Source organism: Panthera onca, chromosome B4, assembly GCF_046562875.1.
Source record: "Panthera onca isolate mPanOnc1 chromosome B4, mPanOnc1 haplotype 2, whole genome shotgun sequence".
NCBI classification, from domain to species: Eukaryota; Metazoa; Chordata; class Mammalia; order Carnivora; family Felidae; genus Panthera; species Panthera onca.
The window spans coordinates 70,380,866-70,401,411 of NC_138345.1; the positions used below are offsets into that span (position 1 = coordinate 70,380,866).

The 20,546-nt window shown below is 36.5% G+C and overlaps 1 protein-coding gene across 3 annotated transcripts in view; it reads right to left on the reverse strand.

Moving 5' to 3' along the window:
- The window catches only part of ADAMTS20 (ADAM metallopeptidase with thrombospondin type 1 motif 20), a 178,731-nt gene that overhangs the window by 8,188 nt on the left and 149,997 nt on the right, over window positions 1–20,546 (reverse strand). For all 3 annotated transcript variants that reach the window (XM_060657892.3, XM_060657893.3, XM_060657890.3), the window contains one exon: window positions 13,974–14,065. In XM_060657892.3, the coding sequence (XP_060513875.3) occupies window positions 13,974–14,065 (92 nt within the window). The remainder of the gene's footprint in view (window positions 1–13,973; window positions 14,066–20,546) is intronic.

Genomic DNA, 20,546 nt, shown 5'->3' on the forward strand with positions numbered 1-20,546 from the left:
AAAAAAACACTTCACCAAAGTGGATATGCAGATGACCAATAAGGACATGAAAGGTATTTAACATATTTAACTGTGAATCAAATGCAAATTAAAACCACAATGAGATTCCACAGAACATGATGGGGCAGAAAACAAAACTTGACAATACTAAGTGCTAACAGGGAAGCAAAGCGACTAGAACTTTAATCTTGGCTAGTGGGAATACAAAATAGTACAGCTACTCTTTAAAACAGTTTGGTAGTTTTTTATAAGGTAAACATACACAGTCCCTATGACCTTACAATCCCATTAATCAGGTAATTATCCCAGAAAAATGAAAATGTATGTTCACACATACACCTGCACACAAATGTGCATATCAGCTCTATTCATAATCTCCCCAAACTATAAGCAACCCGTTCTTCCAATGGATGAGTGGACAAACTATAGGATCACTGTACAACTTGCATATGATAGAATAATTCACAGCAATACAAAAGGAACAAATTACTGACACATGCAACAACACAGATGAATCACAAAGGCATTATGTTGAGTGAAGAGAGCCAATCTTAAAACGTTATATACTGTATTTTCCATTTATATGACATTTGTATGACATTCCAGCAAAGGCAAAACAATGGCAACAGAGAACAGTTCAGTGTTTACCAGAAGTTAGGTCCAAAGATTTGGAATTGCCCTATATGCTGATTATACTGATGGTAATGTGAATCTGTACATATGTTAAAACTGTATACTAAAAAAAAAAGGTAATTTTTCTCTATAACTTTTTTAAATGTGAATGGGTATAAAATTTATTTAAAGAATAAATTTTCCAAAAGGCTTGCAAAATAAACCCAACAGTCTGTTGTATGTAAGAGACATACTTAAAATAAAGTGATCCATAAAAGCTAAAATTAAAAGGATGGGCAAAAAAATACCAGGAATCTGAACATAAGAAAAGAAGAAGGGTAATAATACTAAGGGACAAAGTAGAATTCAAGTCTTAAATCAGGAAAACATGACAAATAAATACTAAAAACCATAATCTACAATGAAAAATAACCCATGAATATTATGAATTGAGTAACACAGTGACTTTTATAAAATAAAACTATAGGAGATACAAGTAGACATAGATAGATAGATAGATAGATAGATAGATGATAGATAGATAGATAGATACCCCCAATAGGAAATTTTAATATACCACTTTTAGTAACAAGACAGATCAAGCAGGCAAAAATAAGGAGAGGGATAATCTAAACAATATAATCAAAAAGGTAGATCTTTGGATGTGTATCAAACTCTGTATCCTTATGGTAAAAAATACATGTTTGAAATATTTAATGACTGGTTCTGAATTCTCAAAATAGATGCTGACCATGATCTACTTGCATTAGCTGAATGTAGTTATTTTTCTTGCTCTTGTGTCATCAATATTAATTATAAAACAGCTAAAGAGATACACATTAGGTTTTATCGTCCAATTTTTGTGGCTCTTTGAAAAGTATCAAAGGTTTTCCTTTACTTCACTTTTGATATATGTATTCTAAAGTCACATCACACTCCTTAACTTCATCTTATATTGCAATGTGGCAAAGTTTATTTTCCCTAAAGAGTGCCATATGTATCCATTCTCTTTTTAGAATTCATGTCCCAGAGTGCCCTGTCATATGCAAACACAGAGGATGTGGTTTTGATGAATCCCAAACAAAATAAGTTCTTTCTGTGACATCAAACATCTGGAGAGTATTCATGCAAATGTTGTATAACTTAACACAGAATCTGGTTTATATATTTGACAGAACACCTCTAAGAATACTGGACAGTTTGTATTTTTGGTAACATAAACCTCAGCCGGTTGAATTGTAGAGAATGAATATAGATAGGTAAATTTCCTATTCACAGCACATACCTATCTATGCTCGCTAACATCTAATTTGGGAAATAAAACCTGGCATTCCAGAAATGCCTGGAGAACTACACGAGGGAGGCATCTCACCTTGATGAGTAGAGAGGAATATTTTATTACTGTACTGGTTCTGCCTCTGACTTTCTCAAGGACCTTGGACAGGTTATTAACATGGAATGTCTGCTTCTCCTAACTATGAAATGGGATTGCCCAGTTTACAACTACATAACTTTCTCAAGATATTATAGGGGAGAAATGGGGTCACAGAGAAATTAAATAAAGGGTTAGAAATTAATGGAAATAACTATAGTATCATTTAAAAACCTAACTGTGCTAACGCCTCTTATTCAGATATCAAGCTCAACAAGAAATATTCTGTTTATGGGGCTCCTGGGTGGCTCAGTCGGTTAAGCGTCCGACTTCAGCTCAGGTCACGATCTCACAGTCTGTGAGTTCGAGCCCCGCGTCGGGCTCTGGGCTGATGGCCCGGAGCCTGGAGCCTGCTTCCGATTCTGTGTCTCCCCCTCTCTCTGCTCCTCCCCCGTTCATGCTCTGTCTCTCTCTGTCTCAAAAATAAATAAACGTTAAAAAAAAAAAAAAAAAGAAATATTCTGTTTATTGGGGTGTCATGGCTCATGGGTTCTAGCCCCACATCGAGCTCTGTGCTGACCGCTCAGAGCCTGGAGCCTGCTTTGGATTCTGTGTCTCCGTCTCTCCGCCCCTCCCCCACTCATGCTGTTTCTCTCTCTCTCTCTTTCTCTCTCTCAAAAATAAACATTAAAGGGGCGCCTGGGTGGCGCAGTCGGTTAAGCGTCGGACTTCAGCCAGGTCACGATCTCGCGGTCTGTGAGTTCGAGCCCCGCGTCAGGCTCTGGGCTGATGGCTCGGAGCCTGGAGCCTGTTTCCGATTCTGTGTCTCCCTCTCTCTCTGCCCCTCCCCCGTTCATGCTCTGTCTCTCTCTGTCCCAAAAATAAAATAAAAAACGTTGAAAAAAAAAATTAAAAAAAAAAAAAAAGAAAAAAAAAAAAACATTAAAAAAAATGAAATACTCTTTATAATAATTAGCTTTCTGTTAGATATTTCCCATTAGGAAAGTTAAGTGAGATGAAAGTGTGTTTAATGATTATTGATTTATTTTGAGAGAGAGAGAGAGAGAGAGAGAGAGAGTGTATGTGTGATCATGAGAGGGGGAGGGGCAGAGAGAGAGGGAGAGATAGAATCCCAAGCATGTAAGATCTCACAAACCATGAGATCATGACTTAGGCTGAAATCAAGAGTTGGACACTTAACTGAATAAGCCACCTAGGCACTCTGAGATAAAAATTTTGATTCCACTTGACAGTTACATGATTTAATTGCTTATCAGCTCTCTTGTGAATTTAGTTTTTATTTCATCAACCCTGACCTTGCCCAATTTAACATGTAATAAAAAAGACTGGATTCCCAGAACTTGGCAACCTTTCCAAAGTAATGGCATCTGTGAGACCTTGTATCAGACTCTCCACATCTCTACGTGGCATTCTCAATTTGCTTCTTTCTAATAACATTAAGTATCTGACAAGATGATATAGCTTATAAGGAGGATGGGTTGTTGGACAAAGTTCATCAGTCTTGACATGGGTTGATCATTTGAGAATGAATAATCTCTATTTAATCTTTATTTAATAATCTCTAGTTAAAGGGAAGTGTTACTAAAAAATCCGTAGGAGTTTGGGCACTTGGTGGCTCAGTCGGTTGAGCCTCTGACTTCAGCTCAAGTCATGATCTCATGGTTTGTGGTTTCAAGCCCCGCATCAGGCTTTCTGCTGTCAGCTCACAGTCCACTTTAGATCCTCTGTTCCCCTCCCTCTCTGCCCGTCCCCCGCTCTCTCTCTCTCTCTCTTAAAAATAAACAAACATTTAAAAAAAACCTTTAAAAAAATAAATAAAAAATAAATTAAAAAAAATCCATATGGATTAAAAAAATTGCTGAGAATGCTAAAAGGTTTAGATTACACATCCTTGACTTTAGAACAGGTGTCTGAAGACTTTAGAACACAGTGTCAGGCTTCATAAGGGGGAGTTCATCAAGGTAAGGACTGTCCTGGGAAAAGAACTGAATAGAAGATGTGGGTCAGAGAGTCACATTCTGGGAAGTAGACCAATTATGTGATGGACCGATATGAATGAAGGAGAAAAGGAGAAGAATGGACATGCATGGAGCTAGCCAGCTTCAAAGATTGAATGAGAATATGAGCCCTCTCTGCCAAGTTATCTACCTTTAAAATATGACCAAGAGAGGAAGTGCTTCTGGAATGGCAACTTGAGGAGCTCTGTGGCCTCACTCTTCAACAAAACCATAACTCATAAAAATTATGAAATACAACAACCATTTAAGGTCTCTAGAAATTATCCTAAGGTTATACAACAAATGGAAAAATATTTATTCACAAAAAATCTACTATATCTGGGTAAGAAGAGGGAATGTCTATGACATTTGAACCATGACCTGCCCTTTACTCTTACCTCAGCAAGATGACAGTTTTAGTCTTGATAGGAACACAAGGCTCCATTTCTCCAGCATTCTGTTAAGGTTAAGTTTTCTCCCTGGGAGGGGAAAACTGCCAGCAATTCTCATTTCATGAAGTTCTGTGCCACAGAAGCTCTATTACAGATGAGAATAGCTAAGCTCCCATCCACCACTCAGTCCCGACTCATAAAACAGAAGATCTACCCCAGGCATGATTGGCCAAGAACACAAGGCTCCAATCATCCCCATTCAAAATCACTGGTAGGGCAGAGGTTCTATGCTGAGAAGGGCAAGTCAAGAAGAGCAGGGGTTACTGCTATGACTCAGGATCCTGCTTATTAAAAAGTAGGATTATTACTCTGAGAAGTTGGCCCTATCCTTAGATCCACAGAACTAGTGCAAAGTTTTTTCCTTAGGATAGAGTCATGATGTTAAGGTCGGAGTGTTCCATAGCTTTTTCTAAGGAGTATGAGCTTATTTGAGAAAGAAATAGGAGAATTTCAAGACTAAAGATGCAACTGAAAACAAGATTTTAATGACACACAGCTAAAAAGGGAGTGGTGATAGCTCAATGAGAGCAACAAGGAAAATGGTAGATCAAATTGAAGTTTAACAGAGAGAACCAAGGAAAGAGACAGTTAAGAAGGGCTCCTCTTGAGGTCTGACTTGACCTATAATACTACCCTGGCCAGAGGGCTTGAATTTAGTTGGATTAGTCCATGGAGTAATTTACTCCTCCAAGATGTTATTGAAAGAATATAGCAATCATCTAGCAATTAATGGAGTCTAAGAGCTGAGTATGATATCAATAGATTCAGACCAGCTTAAAAACGTAATGGATTTTTGTATCCTTTGGATAAATTCCTAGTAGTGCAATTGCTGGGTCATAGGTTAGTTCTATTTTTAATTTTTTGAGGAACCTCCATACTGTTTTCCAGACTGGCTGCACCAGTTTGCATTCCCACCAATAGTGCAAAAGTGTTCCCCTTTCTCCGCATCCGTGCCAACATCTGTTGTTTCTGGAGCTGTTAATTTAGCCATTCTGACAGGTGTGAAGAGACTCTTAAATACAGAGAACAAAGTGGGGGTTTTGGGAGGGAGTAAGTAGGAGGAGAATGGGTTAAATGGGTGATAGGCATTAAGGAGGGCACTTCTGCGATGAGTCACTGGGTTCTACTCTTGAAGCCAAAGCTACACTGTATGTTAACTAACTTGAATTTAAATTTTAAAAAAGTTAATGCACAAACTAGGAATAAAAATAAAAACTTGGGGCACCTGGGTGGCTCAGTCAGTTAAGCATCTGGCTTCGGCTCAGGTCATGATCTCACTGTCCGTGAGTTCGAGCCCCGCGTTGGGTTCTGTGTTGACAGCTCGGAGCCTGGAGCCTGCTTCGGATTCTGTGTTTCAGTCTCTCTGCCCCTCCCCTGCTCACACTCTGTCTCTCTCAAAAATAAATAAATGTTAAAAAAAAATAAAAAAAAAAAAACTTCATGGAGAGTTGGGAAAGAGACAAAGAGATCTCAGCTAAAAACACTATCATTCCAGGAGGATTAGAGTGACTGTACATGTCCAAGGCTGTGCCATCCAAGGAGTGACATCAAAGACTGCACACTACAGAGAAAATAGATGCCACCAAAATCATCCAGCCAAGGAGCTAAGCAAACAAACAAGCAAGCAAACAAGTCCTAGAGGAGAGGGGAGAGGAGATTTAGTGTCCATAGTTACTAAAATACATTACCTAAAATGCTTGGTTTTCAAGAAAAAACTGAGATATGCAAAGAAATTGGAAAGGATGACTCATTCAGGGGGAAAAGGCAATAGAAACTGCCTTTGTCTGGCTGAGCAGATAAAGACTTCAAAGCTGCTATTATAAATATGTTCAAAGAACTAAAGAAAACCATGTTTTAAAGAAAGGTATGATAATAATGTCTCATCATATAGAGAATATCAATACAGAGACAGAAGTTACATTTAGATAAAGAGCAAAAGGACAATTCTGGAGTTAAAATGTACAATAACAAAAGAAATCACTATAGGGGCTCAAACAGTGGATTGAAGCAGGCAGAAGAAAGAATCAGCAAACTTGAGCAGGTATCAATAGTGATTACATAATCTGAAGAACAGAGAGAAAAAAAGCATTAAGAAAGAATGAACAGAGCCTCAGAGAAACAAATGGATACACCATTAAGTACACCAACATATGCATAATGCAAGTACCAGAAGGAAGGGAGAGATACAGGAGCAGAGAATATATTTGAATAAATAATGTCTGAAATTTCCAAATTTGGTGAAACACATTAATCTATACATCCAAGAAACTCAATAGATTTCAAGTTTGGTAGATACACAGAGATCCACATCCAAATATGTGACAGTAAAGATGAACGTCAAAGACAAAGAGAAAATCTGAAAGCATCAGGAGATAAATAACCACATACATAAGAACCCCAATAAGATACATAGCTGACCTCCATGTTTTTATCTATAAGCTAGAAGACAGTCGGGTGACATATTTAAAGTGCTGAAAAATAAAAAGTGTAAGTTGAGAATTTTATAACAAGCAAATCAATCTTTCAAGAACGAAGGCCAAATGAAAACTTTCAAAATAAACAAAACAGAGAGGATTTGTCACTAGTAGACCTGTTTTATAAGACATGCTAAAGGAAGTTCGTCAAGCTGAAATCAAGTAACACCAGACATTAATACAAAACAACCAAAGAGTACTGGCAAAGGTAATTGTCTAGGTAATTATAAAAGACATTATGATTGCATCTTTCTTTTCCTTTCTTCCCTTAACTTATTTTAAAACAATTTTATAAACCAATAAGTATATGATTATATTATTGACCTATAATATATAGAAATGTAATATATTTGATAATAATAGCAAAAATGAGGCAGGTGGAAGCAAACCTCTTTGAGAGTAAGGAAATAATAACACCAGCCAATAAATCAAATCCACAGGAAGAAAAGAAGAAAACTAGAAATGCTAAATAAAAAGGTTCACATAAAAATCTCTATGAATATGTAATTCCTCTCATTACTTCTCTCATATTCTCTAAAAATCATAAAATTATAGAAAGTTATTATAAAAACGTAATGTGGATTTTTTCATATGTAGGTCAAGTAACAAATATAACACCAAAAGTGGGAAGAGGAAATAGAGCATATAAAGGAGTAATTTCCTATATTTCACTCAAAATTAGGTAGTGTAAATCTGAAGTCGATTCTGATAAGTTAAGATGTATATTGTAACCCCTTAAGCAGCAAGTAAGAAAACAATTCAAAAAATATAGTGAAAAAATTATTAAGGAAATTAAACGTTACACTCAAAAACATTCAATTAAAAAAAGAAAGTGGTAAAGAAGGAATAGAGGAACAAAAACAACTTCAGACATACAGAAAACAAAAAGTAAAATGGTACATCAATATCATCAAACAACTCAATTCAAAGGCAGAGATCCAATAAAGTGCTCTCTATAGAAGATACTCTTAAGATCCAAAGATATAAATAGGTTAAAAGTAAATGGGATAAAATTATATATCATGTACTATCTATGAGCTGAGCGGCCATTCTAATGTCAGATAAATTAGACCTTTAAAACAAACAAACAAAAAAATGCTGCTTCAGATAAAGAACATTTTATAATGACAAAAGTGTCAATATATCAGGAAATTATGACAATTATCATCATGATCATATATAAAAACCCCATGGTAAATGAATAAAATACCAAGTAAATGAAATAAGACTAATGTGAGAAATAGACAATTCAACAATAATAGTTGCAAAATTTCAGTGACTAGAACAGCTAGGCAGAAGATAAACAAGGGAATGGAAAAGTTGAACAATACTTCAAACCAACAAGGCCTGACAAATATGTATAGAACATTTCACCAACAACAGAATACACATTCTTTCCAACCACATATTGAACATTTTCCAGAATAGCCATATGTTATACCATAAAACAAGACTTAGTGCATTTGAGAGAATGAAGAATACAAAGTGTATTTTCCAATCACAATGGAAAGAACTCAGTAACAGAGGTAAATTTGGAAAACTCACAAATATGTGGGACTCAAACACTACATTTTTTTTAGAGAGAGAGAGAGCACAAACAGTAGAGGGAGAGACAGAATCTTAAGCAGTCTCCATGACCAGCATGGAGCCCAATGTGGGGCTCAATTTCATGACCCTGAGATGACAATCTGACCACGAAATCAAGAGTCAGACACTTAACCGACTGAGCCACCCAGGAATCCCTCAAACTACACTCTTAAAGAACCAATAAGTCAAACAAGACCTCACAGGTGATAATGGAAAATACTTTAAGATGAATGGAAATAAATACACCACACACCAAAACTCAGAGGATGCAGCAAAATAAGTGCATAAGGGGAAATTTAAAGTTGTAAATGCCTATATCAAAAGAGAAAAAAGATGTATCAATAACCTAACCTTCCACCTTAAGACACTGGAAAAAGAACAAATTAAATCTAAAGCAAACAGAAATAAAGAAATAGTAAAGAACAGACTAAAATTTGCTGAAATAAATAAAAAAGAGAAAAGCAACAAAATCAGGTGTTGGTCTCTTTGTTCTTAGAAACATATAACCTACCAACACTAAAGCAAGAAGAAATAGAATATTTGAACAAACCAATTACCAGAAATAAAATGGAACCAATAATCAAAAAACTCCCAAAACCAAAAATTCAGGACCAGATGCTCAACAGGTGAATTCTACCAAATATTCAAAGAATTAAACTTCTCAAACTATTCCTAAAAATACAAGAGGAAGGAAAACTTCCAAGTTCATTCTATAATGCTAGTATCAGCCTGATACCAAAAAGACACCACAAAAAAGGAGAACTATAGGCCGATATCTCTCATGAACATAATGCAAAAATATTCAACAAAATACTAGCAAACAGAATCCAACAATACATTTAAAAAATCATTCACCAGGATCACGTGGGATTTATTCCTGGGATGCAATTGTGGTTCAATATTCAAAAAAACAATCAACATGATACATCATATCAACAAAGAAAGGATAAAAACCATATGATTATTTCAATAGATGCAGAAAAAGCATTTGACAAAGTACAATATCCATTCATAATAATAAAAAAAATCTGCAAAGTAAGTCTAAAGGGAACATACTTCAACATAATAAAGGCCTCATGTGAAAAATACATAGCCAACATTATATTCAATAGTGAAAAACTGAGAGCTTTTCCCCAAACACCAGGAACATGACAAGGATGTCCACTCTCACTACTTTTATTCAACATAGTACTGGATGTCCTAGTCATAGCAATCAGACAACAAAAAGAAATAACAGGCATCCAAATTGGTAAGGAAGAAGTAAAACTCTATTTGCAAATGACATGAGACTATGTTCAGAAAACCCTAAAGACTCCACCAAAATACTACTATAACTGATAAATGAGTTCAGTAAAGTCACAGGATACAAAATCAGTGTATAGAAACCTGTTACATTCTTATATACTAATAATGAAGTAGCAAAAAGTCAAATTAAGAAAATAATCCCAATTGCATTTGCACCAAAAACAATAAAATATCTAGGAACAAAGAAGTAAAAGACCTCTACTCTGAAAACCAGAAAACAATGGAAGAAGTTGAAGACAACACAAAAAATTGAAAGATTCCATGCTCATGGGTTTGGAGAACAGATATTGTTAAAATGTCTACACTACCCAAAGCAATCTACAGATTTAATGAAATCCCTATCGAAATGCCACCAGCATTTTTCATAAACATAGAACAAACAATTCTAAAATTTGTTGAATAGCCAAAGCAATCTTAAAAAGGAGAAACAAAACTAGAGGTATTACAATTCCAGATTTCAAGTTATATTACTGGTACTGACACAAAAATAGGTCCATAGATCAATGGAATAGAAGAGAAAATCCAGAAATAAACCCAAGATTATATGTTCAATTAATCTTTGACAGAGGAGGAATGAATAAGCAATGGGAAAAAGAATGTGTCTTCAACAAATGGTTCAGGGAAAACTGGATAGCTACACGTAAAAGAAGGATTTGCACTATACCAAAAATAAATTCAAAATGGATTAAGGACCTAAATGTGAGGCCTGAAACCATAAAAACCCTTTAAGAGTGCGTAGGCAGTAGTTTCTCTCACATTGACTGTAGCAACATTTTTCTAGATATGTCTCCTGAGGCAAGAAAACAAAAGCAAAAATAAACTATTGGTATGACATCAAAATACAAAGTTTCTGCATAGCAAAGGAAACAATCAACAAAACTAAAAGGCTACTGAATGGGAGAAGGTATTTGTAAATGACGTATCTAACAACGGGTTAGTATCCAAAAAACTTACACAACTCAACACCAAACAAACAAAAAAAACCCAATAGCAAATAGCAAAAGGCATGAAAAAACATTTCTCCAACGAAGACATACAGATGACCAACAGACACATGAAAAGATGCTCATCATCCCTCATAATCAAGAAAATGCAAATAAAAACCACAATGACATATCACCTCATACTTAACAGATTGGCTAAAATCAACAACACAAGAAACAACAGGCATTGGCAAGGTTGTGGAGAAAAAGACAGTACAGTTGGTAAAAAGGCAAACTGGTGCAGCCACTGTGGAAAACAGTATAGAGGTTCCTCAAAAAATTAAAAATAGAACTACCCTATGATATAGTAATCACACTACTGGGTATTTATCCCTAAATACAAAAACACTAATTCAAAAGATTCCATGCATCTCTATGTTTCTTGCAGCAGTATTTACAATAGCCAGATTATGGAAGCAGCCCAAGAGGTGAAATATATAATGGAATATTACACAGCCATAAAAAGAATGAAATCTTTTTATTTGCAACAACATGGGTGGATCCAGAGAGTATAATGCTCATTGAAATAGGTCAGAATGACAAATGCCATATGATTTCACTCATATGTGGAATTTAACAAAACAAATGAGCAAAGAAAAAAAGAGAGAGAGAGACAAACAAAGAAACAGACTCTTAACTTTAGAGAACAAACTGATGGTTACCAGAGGAGAGGTGGGTAGGGGAATGATCATATGAAATAGGTGATGGGGATTAAGAGTACATTTATCATGATGAGCACTAACTAACGCATAGAATTGCTGAATCACTATACTGTACACCTGAAACATAATACTGTACGTTAACTATTAAATGTTAACTGGAATTAAAATTGTTAGAAAAGGAAAAATAAGAATTAATTATTTACAATCTCTCCCAAAAAAGTAGAAGTGGAGGGAATACTTCCCAATTCATTTTACAAGGCCAATATTTCCCTGATATCAAAACTGGATAAGGACCTCACAAGAAAAGAAAATGATTAGGCCAATATGCCTTATGAAAATAGATGAAAAATTCCCAACAAAGCAAATCAAATCTAGCAACATATAAAAAAAAATATACACCAAGGCCAAATGGGATTTCTCCCAGGAATGTTGTTTCAACATACAATAGTCAACCAGTGCGATATAGCATATCACCACAATAATGGACAAGAGATACAGGATTGCCTCAATACATGCAGAAGTATTTCAAAAACAAACACTCTTTCATTATAAAACCACTTAAATTAGGAATAGAAGGGCACTTCCTCAACTTGATCCAAGGGATCTGTAACACATCCACAGCTAACACACTTCATGATGGACTCAATGTTTTTCTCCTAAAATCAGGAACAAGACAAGTATGTTCACTCTCATCACTTTTATTTAATACTGCTCTGGAAGTTTTAGGCAGGGTGATGAGGCAAAATAAGAAATAAATGGCATCCAGATTGCCAAGGAAGAAGTAAAACTATCTTTATTTCTAGATGGCATTGCTGTGTATATAGAAAATTCCAAAGAATCCAAGAAAATAATTATTATAACTAAAAAATGAATTCAACAGGGTTGCAGGATACAAGACTAATTTATAAAAACCATAGGCAAAAATTCGTGATTTATTTGGGCCCCAGATCTTGGGGGTCTTTTTACTGGACAACTCTCCCTTGTCAAAAGCCTTCTTTAGCTTGAGCTGGAATCTTCTGCCCTATAACACGTACTGACCTCACCCCTCTTTCATGGAGCTCTTTAAATATTTAAAGATAGTTACCATAGCTTCCCATTCTTTTCCTAGCTTCCTTTGTTTTCCTTATGTGACATAATGTAAACTCTCCTTTTTTCCCCTGGTTGTTGCCTCCTACACTCCTAGACAGATTAAAAACTTACCTTTTCCAGACAGAGATTTAAAATCTTTTGGTGTTGATATTGTGTTTGGGTACTTTACGATTATACTGGGTGGTTTAGAAATTACTCCATAATCTATGTGAGTCATATTGAACTTGTGGTGGTTGAATAAAACACCTCAGTCTTTTTCATATGACATCACTATGTTCTATTTGCATTTCTGTACCTAAAATTTAGAAATTTATTTTTTCTTATTCATTTGAGTCCATAGTTCTAGTGTCTTTTGATCTCCTTTAAGTGTCCTTTTATAATATAGAAAATGCCTTCTCTTTTTAACATAAGTATAACTTCTCTGTCAGATGGTTAAAATAGTGAATGGGAAATTCCAAGACAAGAGGGCTATGGCAAACCATTAGCCACTTCTCTTGAAAATACCAATATTATAATTATTACCTCTCGTGCATGATTTTTGAATTAGTTATGAATCCGCCTAACAATGCTACATTAATCTAGCTTACATTTCTCCATCTTATCATAACACTGTTGTTCACATAGACTCTATAAAATCTCTTGTTAAGGGGTGCCTGGGTGGCTTAGTCAGTTGAGTGCCTGACTCTTGATTTCAGCTCAGGTCATGATTCCAGGGTCTTGGGATTACCGCAACAGGCCCTGTGCTTAGAGTAGAGCCTGCTTAAGATTCTCTCCCTCTATCTCTCTTTCTCTCTCTCTCTCCTTCTCCCCCCTCTATTCCTTTCTCCCTCATTTTTTTATTAAAATAAAAAAAAATTCTAAAAATGGGATAGTAAATTTCTTCTAGAAAGCATACTCTACACTGGAAATCACAGAGATGGCATAAAGGGTATGTGAAGAGAACTCTGGATATAAAAAATAAAATAAGAATAAAGTCATGGAAATATACTATTTCACAAATAATAGAAAGTTACTCTGGGTCTGGCACACACCCAGACAGCTAATATAGCCAATGTTAGCAGAAGTATAAGAAAGTCACAAGCTTGTGATCCAGTTTTTTACTTTGTTATATACATACGTTCATTTCCACAGACTGGGTAGAAAGATTAAAAATGAAAATGCATCATGGATGAAGAAATAGGCTCTGAATATTTGAAAATCCTCGCTATTACACCTCTAAAGCAAACTTAAAATTGGCAAAGGTATTTTTCCTCCAAAATTTATCTATAACCTTTGAAATAAAATTCATATAGGAAATTCATATTTTCTATTTACTTATGTTTCTTGCAATATTATGGTCAAGAAAATTAAGAGAAAGAGTATCCTTTTTTTTTTTTTTTTTTTTTTACAGTGAGGGAAAAATAAACAAACATGACATACCTGTGGACATCTGGCAGCACTATAGCAATCTCCAGCTGTGGCAAATGGCACTGCTTTTCCAAATATTGTCTGGGCAAAAAGAAGGTCTGTGGCTAAAAAATAAATGAACCTTTTTAGTATTGAGGCATTGTATACTTTCCAGTCTTCACTGCAAAGCATACAGTCTTTATATTACATTCTTAAATATATTTATATAATTAATTCAAAGTTTTAAGCAAATATGCTACAAATTATACTACATAACATATATCAGGTTTTCAATAAATAATTTTTATTTTAGTATTTTTTAATTTAATTTAATTTTTTTATTTACGTCCAAGCTAGTTGGCATATAGTGCAACAATGATTTCAGGAGTAGATTCCTTAATGCTCTTTACCCATTTAGCCCATCCACCCTCCCACAACACCTCCACTAACCCTCTGTTCTCCATATTTATGAGTCTCTTATGTATTGTCCCGCTCCCTGTTTTTATGTTGTTTTTGCTTCCCTTTCCTTGTGTTCATCTGTTCTGTGTCTTAAGATCCTCATATGAGTGAAGTCATATGATATTTATCTTTCTCTGACTAATTTTGCATAGCATAATATGCTCTGGTTCCATCCATGTAGTTGCAAATGGCAAGATTTCATATTTGAAACCATACACACACACACACACACACACATACATATACACACACACACATACACACACATACACACACACACACCACATCTTCTTTATCCATTCCTCCATCAATGGACATTTGGGCTCTTGCCATACTTTGGCTATTGCTGATAGTGCTGCTATAAACATGGGGGTGCATGTGTCCCTTCGAAACAGCACACCTGTATCCCTTGGGTAAATACCTAGTAGTACAATTGCTGGGTCATAGGGTAGTTCTATTTTTAATTTTTTGAGGAACCTCCATACTGTTTTCCAGAGTGGCTGCACCAGTTTGCATTCCCACAAGAAGTGCAAAAGAGATCCTCATTCCCCACATCCTTGCCATGTATAAATATACATTTTGTTGCCTGTTGTTGCCTGAGTTGTTAATGTTAGCCATTCTGACAGGTGTAACCTGGTATCTCATTGTGGTTTTGATTTGTATTTCCCTGATGATGAGTGATGTGGAGCATTTTTTCATGTATCAGTTGGCCATCTGGATGTCTTCTTTGGAGAAGTGTCTATTCATGTCTTTTGCCCATTTCTTCACGGGATTGTTTTTTGGCTGTTGAGTTTGATAAGGTCTTTATAGACTTTGGATCCTAACCCTTTATCTGATATGTCGTTTGCAAATATCTTCTCCCATTCCGTCAGTTGCCTTTTAGTTTTGCTGATTGTTTCCTTCGCTGTGCAGAAGCTTTTTATTTTGATGAGGTCCCAGTAGTTCATTTTTGCTTTTGTTTCCCTTGCCTGTGGAGACGTGTTGAGTAAGAAGTTGCTGCGGCCAAGATCAAAGAGGCTTTTGCCTGCTTTCTCCTCAAGGATTTTGATGGCCTCCTGTCTTGTATTTCGGTCTTTCATCCATTTTGAGTTTATTGTGTACGGTATAAGAAAGTGGTCCAGGTTCATTTTTCTGCATGTTGCTTTCCAGGTTCCCAGCACCATTTGCTGGAGAGACTGTCTCTATTCCCTTGGATATTCTTTCCTGCTTTGTCAAAGATTAGTTGGCCATACATTTGTGGGTCCATTTCTGGGTTCTCTATTCTATTCCATGATCTGAGTGTCTGTTGTGCCACTACCATACTGTCTTGATGATTATAGCTTTGCAATACAGCTTGAAGTCCATCAATAAATAATTTTTAAATAAAAAATGTTTATCTCAAAAATTACCCTAAAAATGGCAGGTACATGAGTAATTAATCAAAAAGTTTTAAAAACCGAAATGCCTTATTATATTTTACATAATAGTGAATACCTAAAATAAAGTGGGGTCAGGAGCAAATTACAGAAGAAAAAACATTAAAGTTTAACAAATTATGACAAAGCAACACATAAGTGCTTATAGACCACATGTATTTATACGTATATGTATCTATGCATATATATGTGTATATGTAAATAATGTATATATTACTACATTGTATTATTATTTTCTTTTGAATCTTACATTTGCTAAAATTGTTAGCAAAACTTGTTTGGCAATAACGCTGGGGATTCTGTATGAAGTATCAAAAATAGAGTCATTGGATCAAAAACAGGTTGGAAGGAACCCTAAAATCATTCTTGAATCACTTAAATAATATTTCAATCAACAGTCTTCCAGTTAGTGGATGTCACCTCCACTAATGTTGTTTTAAATCACTTTACTTTTTTTTTAATTAAAAAAAATTTTTTAATATGAAATTTATTGTCAAATTGGATTCCTTACAACACCCAGTGCTCATCCCAACAGGTGCCCTCCTCAATACTCATCACCCACCTTCCCTTCCCTCCCACCCCCCATCAACCCTCAGTTTGTTCTTAGGTTTTAAGAGTCTCTTATGTTTTGGCTCCCTCACTCTCTAACCTTTTTTTTTCCCTTCCCTTCCCCCATGGTCTTCTGTTAAATTTCTCAGGATCCACATAAGAGTAAAAACATATGGTATCTGTCTTTCTCTGTGTGACTTATATCACTTTACTTTTCATGATTTTTCATGACTACTGCATTACTTTTCATGACTACTGCATGCCCCCTATGATGACACCAATCCCCTAAAGGCAATCCCAAAGGGGGCATTGCTGGAAATATATCACCAATGGCAGTTTCCAAGACTAGGAGGCTTTCAGTTATGTGCCAGAGTCAGCTTGTGCCAAATCATGAGAACCAGTTGGGTGTGCCTCTTCCCAACTCCATGTACAATGAGCTCATGTTGGTAGCTTAAAGTTGGCATGGTGGAAATATATATAACTACAGACACTGGCAAATTCTACAAGTCAGATGTTATTTCCTGGTCGTTAAATGCTGGTTGTTAAACATTTATCCTCACACCACTGCTTATGCTGGCACTTACGGGTTGGTCAGAGGCAGAGCAAATACAACTTTCAAATCAAGCATGCTTTGCTACTATCTTCTCCATCATTACCCTTGTAACCCACAGATAGCTCCAACTCAACATACCCAAACTAAATGCACTACCTTTTTCTCCAAACTTATTTATTTTGCTATATTTCTCATCTCAATGAAATGTGTTACCATCCATTCTGTTATTCTGGAAATCTTTCTAAATATTGTATGCTGCTAATCCCCATATTCCTTCTGTTAGAAAATCCTAAAAAAGTGTACTTCTTTAAAATTTCTTGGGGCGCCTGGGTGGCTCAGTCGGTTGAGCGTCCGACTTCAGCTCAGGTCACGATCTCACGGTTTGTGCGTTCGAGCCCCGCGTCGGGCTCTGGGCTGATGGCTCAGAGCCCGGAGCCTGCTTCCGATCCTGTGTCTCCCTCTCTCTCTGCCCCTCCCCCATTCATGCTCTGTCTCTCTCTGTCTCAAAAATAAAATAAACATTAAAAAAAAGTTTCTTGAAGGCCCTCTCTTCTGAACCTAGTCCCTACTCTAAGCCCTCATCACTTTCTATCTGGATTATTATATTAGCTTCTTAACTATTTTCATGAATAAAATTTGTTCTCCTTCCAAGTGTCTTTCCTCCTGCTGAAACTTACACCCAATGGTTCTCATAACTTATAAAACTCGACTGTGTAGTTAGTATACACTGTTCTTCATGATCTGCTCTCTGGGAACTTCTCTAACAAGCTACCATCCCCCAACATCCATTCATTTTATGCTTGGAGAAAAATGGACTTTTTATTCTTTTTAAAAATTTGTTAATGTTTATTTATTTTTTTTGAGAGACAGAGAGACAGAGCACAAGCAGGGGGAGGCAGAGAGAGAGGGAGACACAGAATCCAAAGCAGGCTCCAGGCTCAGACCTGTCAGCACAGAGCCCGATGCTATGAACCATGAGATCATGACCTGAGCCAAGGTCAGATGCTTAACTGACTGAGCCACCCAGGTGCCTCTGGATTTTTTGTTCTTTAATGAAACCAAGATGATTCATATTTTCCAGGCTTTTGTTCCAGGCTGTTCCCTCCTCCTGAAACTCCTTTTCTCTGCTTTGGTTAATTCAAATTTATCTTCAAGATTTTCTCAAGATAGTTTCTTGAGGAAAGTTGAAAACTTTTCATTCAAACAATATTTACTCAGAACCTATGGTATATTGAATATTTTTTTAATTACTCTAAGCACACATCATTAGAGGACATAGAGGCTGATGGAACCGGAGTCCTACCAGAGTGAGACAGGTAATCAAGTAAATACCACATTATGTTAGGGGTGATAATTCCTATAGAAAAATTAAATCAATTAAAACAAGAAGAGAAAGGGAGTTTAGGAGTGCAGACTGGTCCGGGATGGCCTGATTGAAAAAGACAAAACTAAGCAGAAATCCAAAAGAAGGAGTAAACCATACAGGTAACTATGCCACAACTGTTCCAGGCAAATAGAACAAAGTGCACAGGCCTTGAGGTAAGAGTATGCTTGAAGGGTTCAAGAAACAGCAAAGAAACGAGTGTGTCTGCAACAGAGTGTACAAGAGTGTGGAAAGAGTGTGGAAAGAGAGAGCAGAGAGGTGTGGAGGTGGAGATATCATGTTGAGTTTTGTTGACCATTGAAAGTATTTTTTATTTTCCTGAGTCAGATGGGAAATGTTTGGAGAGTTTTGATCAGAGTTCAAGGTTGTCAAAAAGATGAAATGGGGTAATGTATAAGATATGACATGGCTTATGTTTCATAGGATCACTCTGGCTTCTCTGCTGAGAATCTAGGTCAGGAGGTGGGAGAGTCATGCAATACTGAAATAGCAATGCTATAATTTTAGTAGGCATGATAACCCGGGTGAAAAAATGGTGTGGACTCAAACCAAGATGGCAGCAATGAGGTAGGGAGAGAGTAATTTTTGATAGGTGTCTTAGCTCAGGATGCCCTAACAAACCACCATGAACTGGGTGGCTTAAACAACAGAAATGCACTTCTCTAAGATCTGGAGGCTGGGAGGTGTAGGTCAGTGAGCCCGTAGGGTCAGGTTCCAGTGAGGGCCCTCTTTCTAGCTTGTATATGGTCACCCTTCTCACTGTGTCCTCATATGGCAAGAGAGAGAGCTCTGGTGTCTTCTCTTTTTTTTAAAAGGGCATTAATCCTATCATAAGGGCCCTACCCTTATCTAAACCCGATTATCTCTCCATTACCAAATATCATCACATTGGGGATTAGGGCTTCATCACATGGATGTTGGGAGACATGATTCAGTCCATAGTAGCATGTATGTTAGAGATTCATCTGACAGAATTTGATAATGGATTGCATGCAGGTGTGAGAGAAAGGGAGAAGCTAAGATGTTGCCAGATTTTAGCTGGAGTAACTGGGAGACTATACGTGCCATTTACTGAAATGATAAAAATTTGAGATGGAAGGAGTGGATGTGGGAAGAAATACTGAAGGCAAAGTTTTGCATACTTTGAGTTTGAGATGCCTATTAGGCATTCATGTGGATTTGTTGAGTCAAGAGATGAATATTAGAGTTTAGGGTAACAGTCCAAATTGGAGATATATATTTGGGACCATCATTTGAAACCTATAAATAGAAAGAGATTCCCAAGGCGTGACTGTGTCCTAAAGCTTTTCAACATGCTGTAGAAGATGAAGAGTAGCCAGTCAAGATGAGAAACAGTAAGAAAGACAGGAGAGAGTGGCCAGGTCAGGCACAAAGTGATGAGAGCATGGGGACCTGGATAAAATGCTGCTGATAGATCAAGTGAGATGAAAACTAAATTTGTCACTGGATTTAGAGAAATGGAGTTAGAGCTGGTGATGTAAGAGAGAAGGGAAAGTGTGCTGAGAAATGTTCTTGAGTAGGTACAACGTGATGAGCCTAGAGCACAAGAGAGAGCTGCCTTAGGTGGGAGCAGGAATAGTTCACCCACAGTAAGCAGGAGAGAAGGAAGTCAGTAAGTAAAGGTTTGGGTAGGTTGCAGATGGCATGGTTATAGAAATCCTCTTCCAGTTGTTCTTACTTTCTCAGTGAGATAGGAAGCAAGATCATTAGCAATGAGTAGATAAAGTGGAAGTGTTAGAAATTTTAGAAATTTGCAGCAAGAGGAGAAAATGTTTGGCATTTAGGGGGTTGGGGGTGGGAATAAACTAGGGGAGGACAACAAGATTACTCAGCAGCATGAAGGATTCTCATGAGCTTAGTAGCCATGCATTTTAGGTGAGAGCAGTGAGGAGAGCAGTGGATGAGGTACTACACTCATGTTTCATGTTGCAAGTGCATCAGAGAGGAAAGATTTAACTGAGACTGGTTTTTGACACCCAAATGTGAGGAAAGAAAAGAGAGACTAGGGAGTTGAAAATGTATGCATTCAACATTTTATCCTTAGGACCCAGTCTAATGCCTGGCAAATGGCAGGATTGTTCAATAAAGTCATGAATTATAGCAACTTCATAAACAGCAAATAAGTTACCAAGTTCCCCTTATGTACTTAGCAATGCTACAACATACATTATTAATAACAACTAGTATTTACAGAGCATTTACTATATGCAAGGCACTTAATAGGT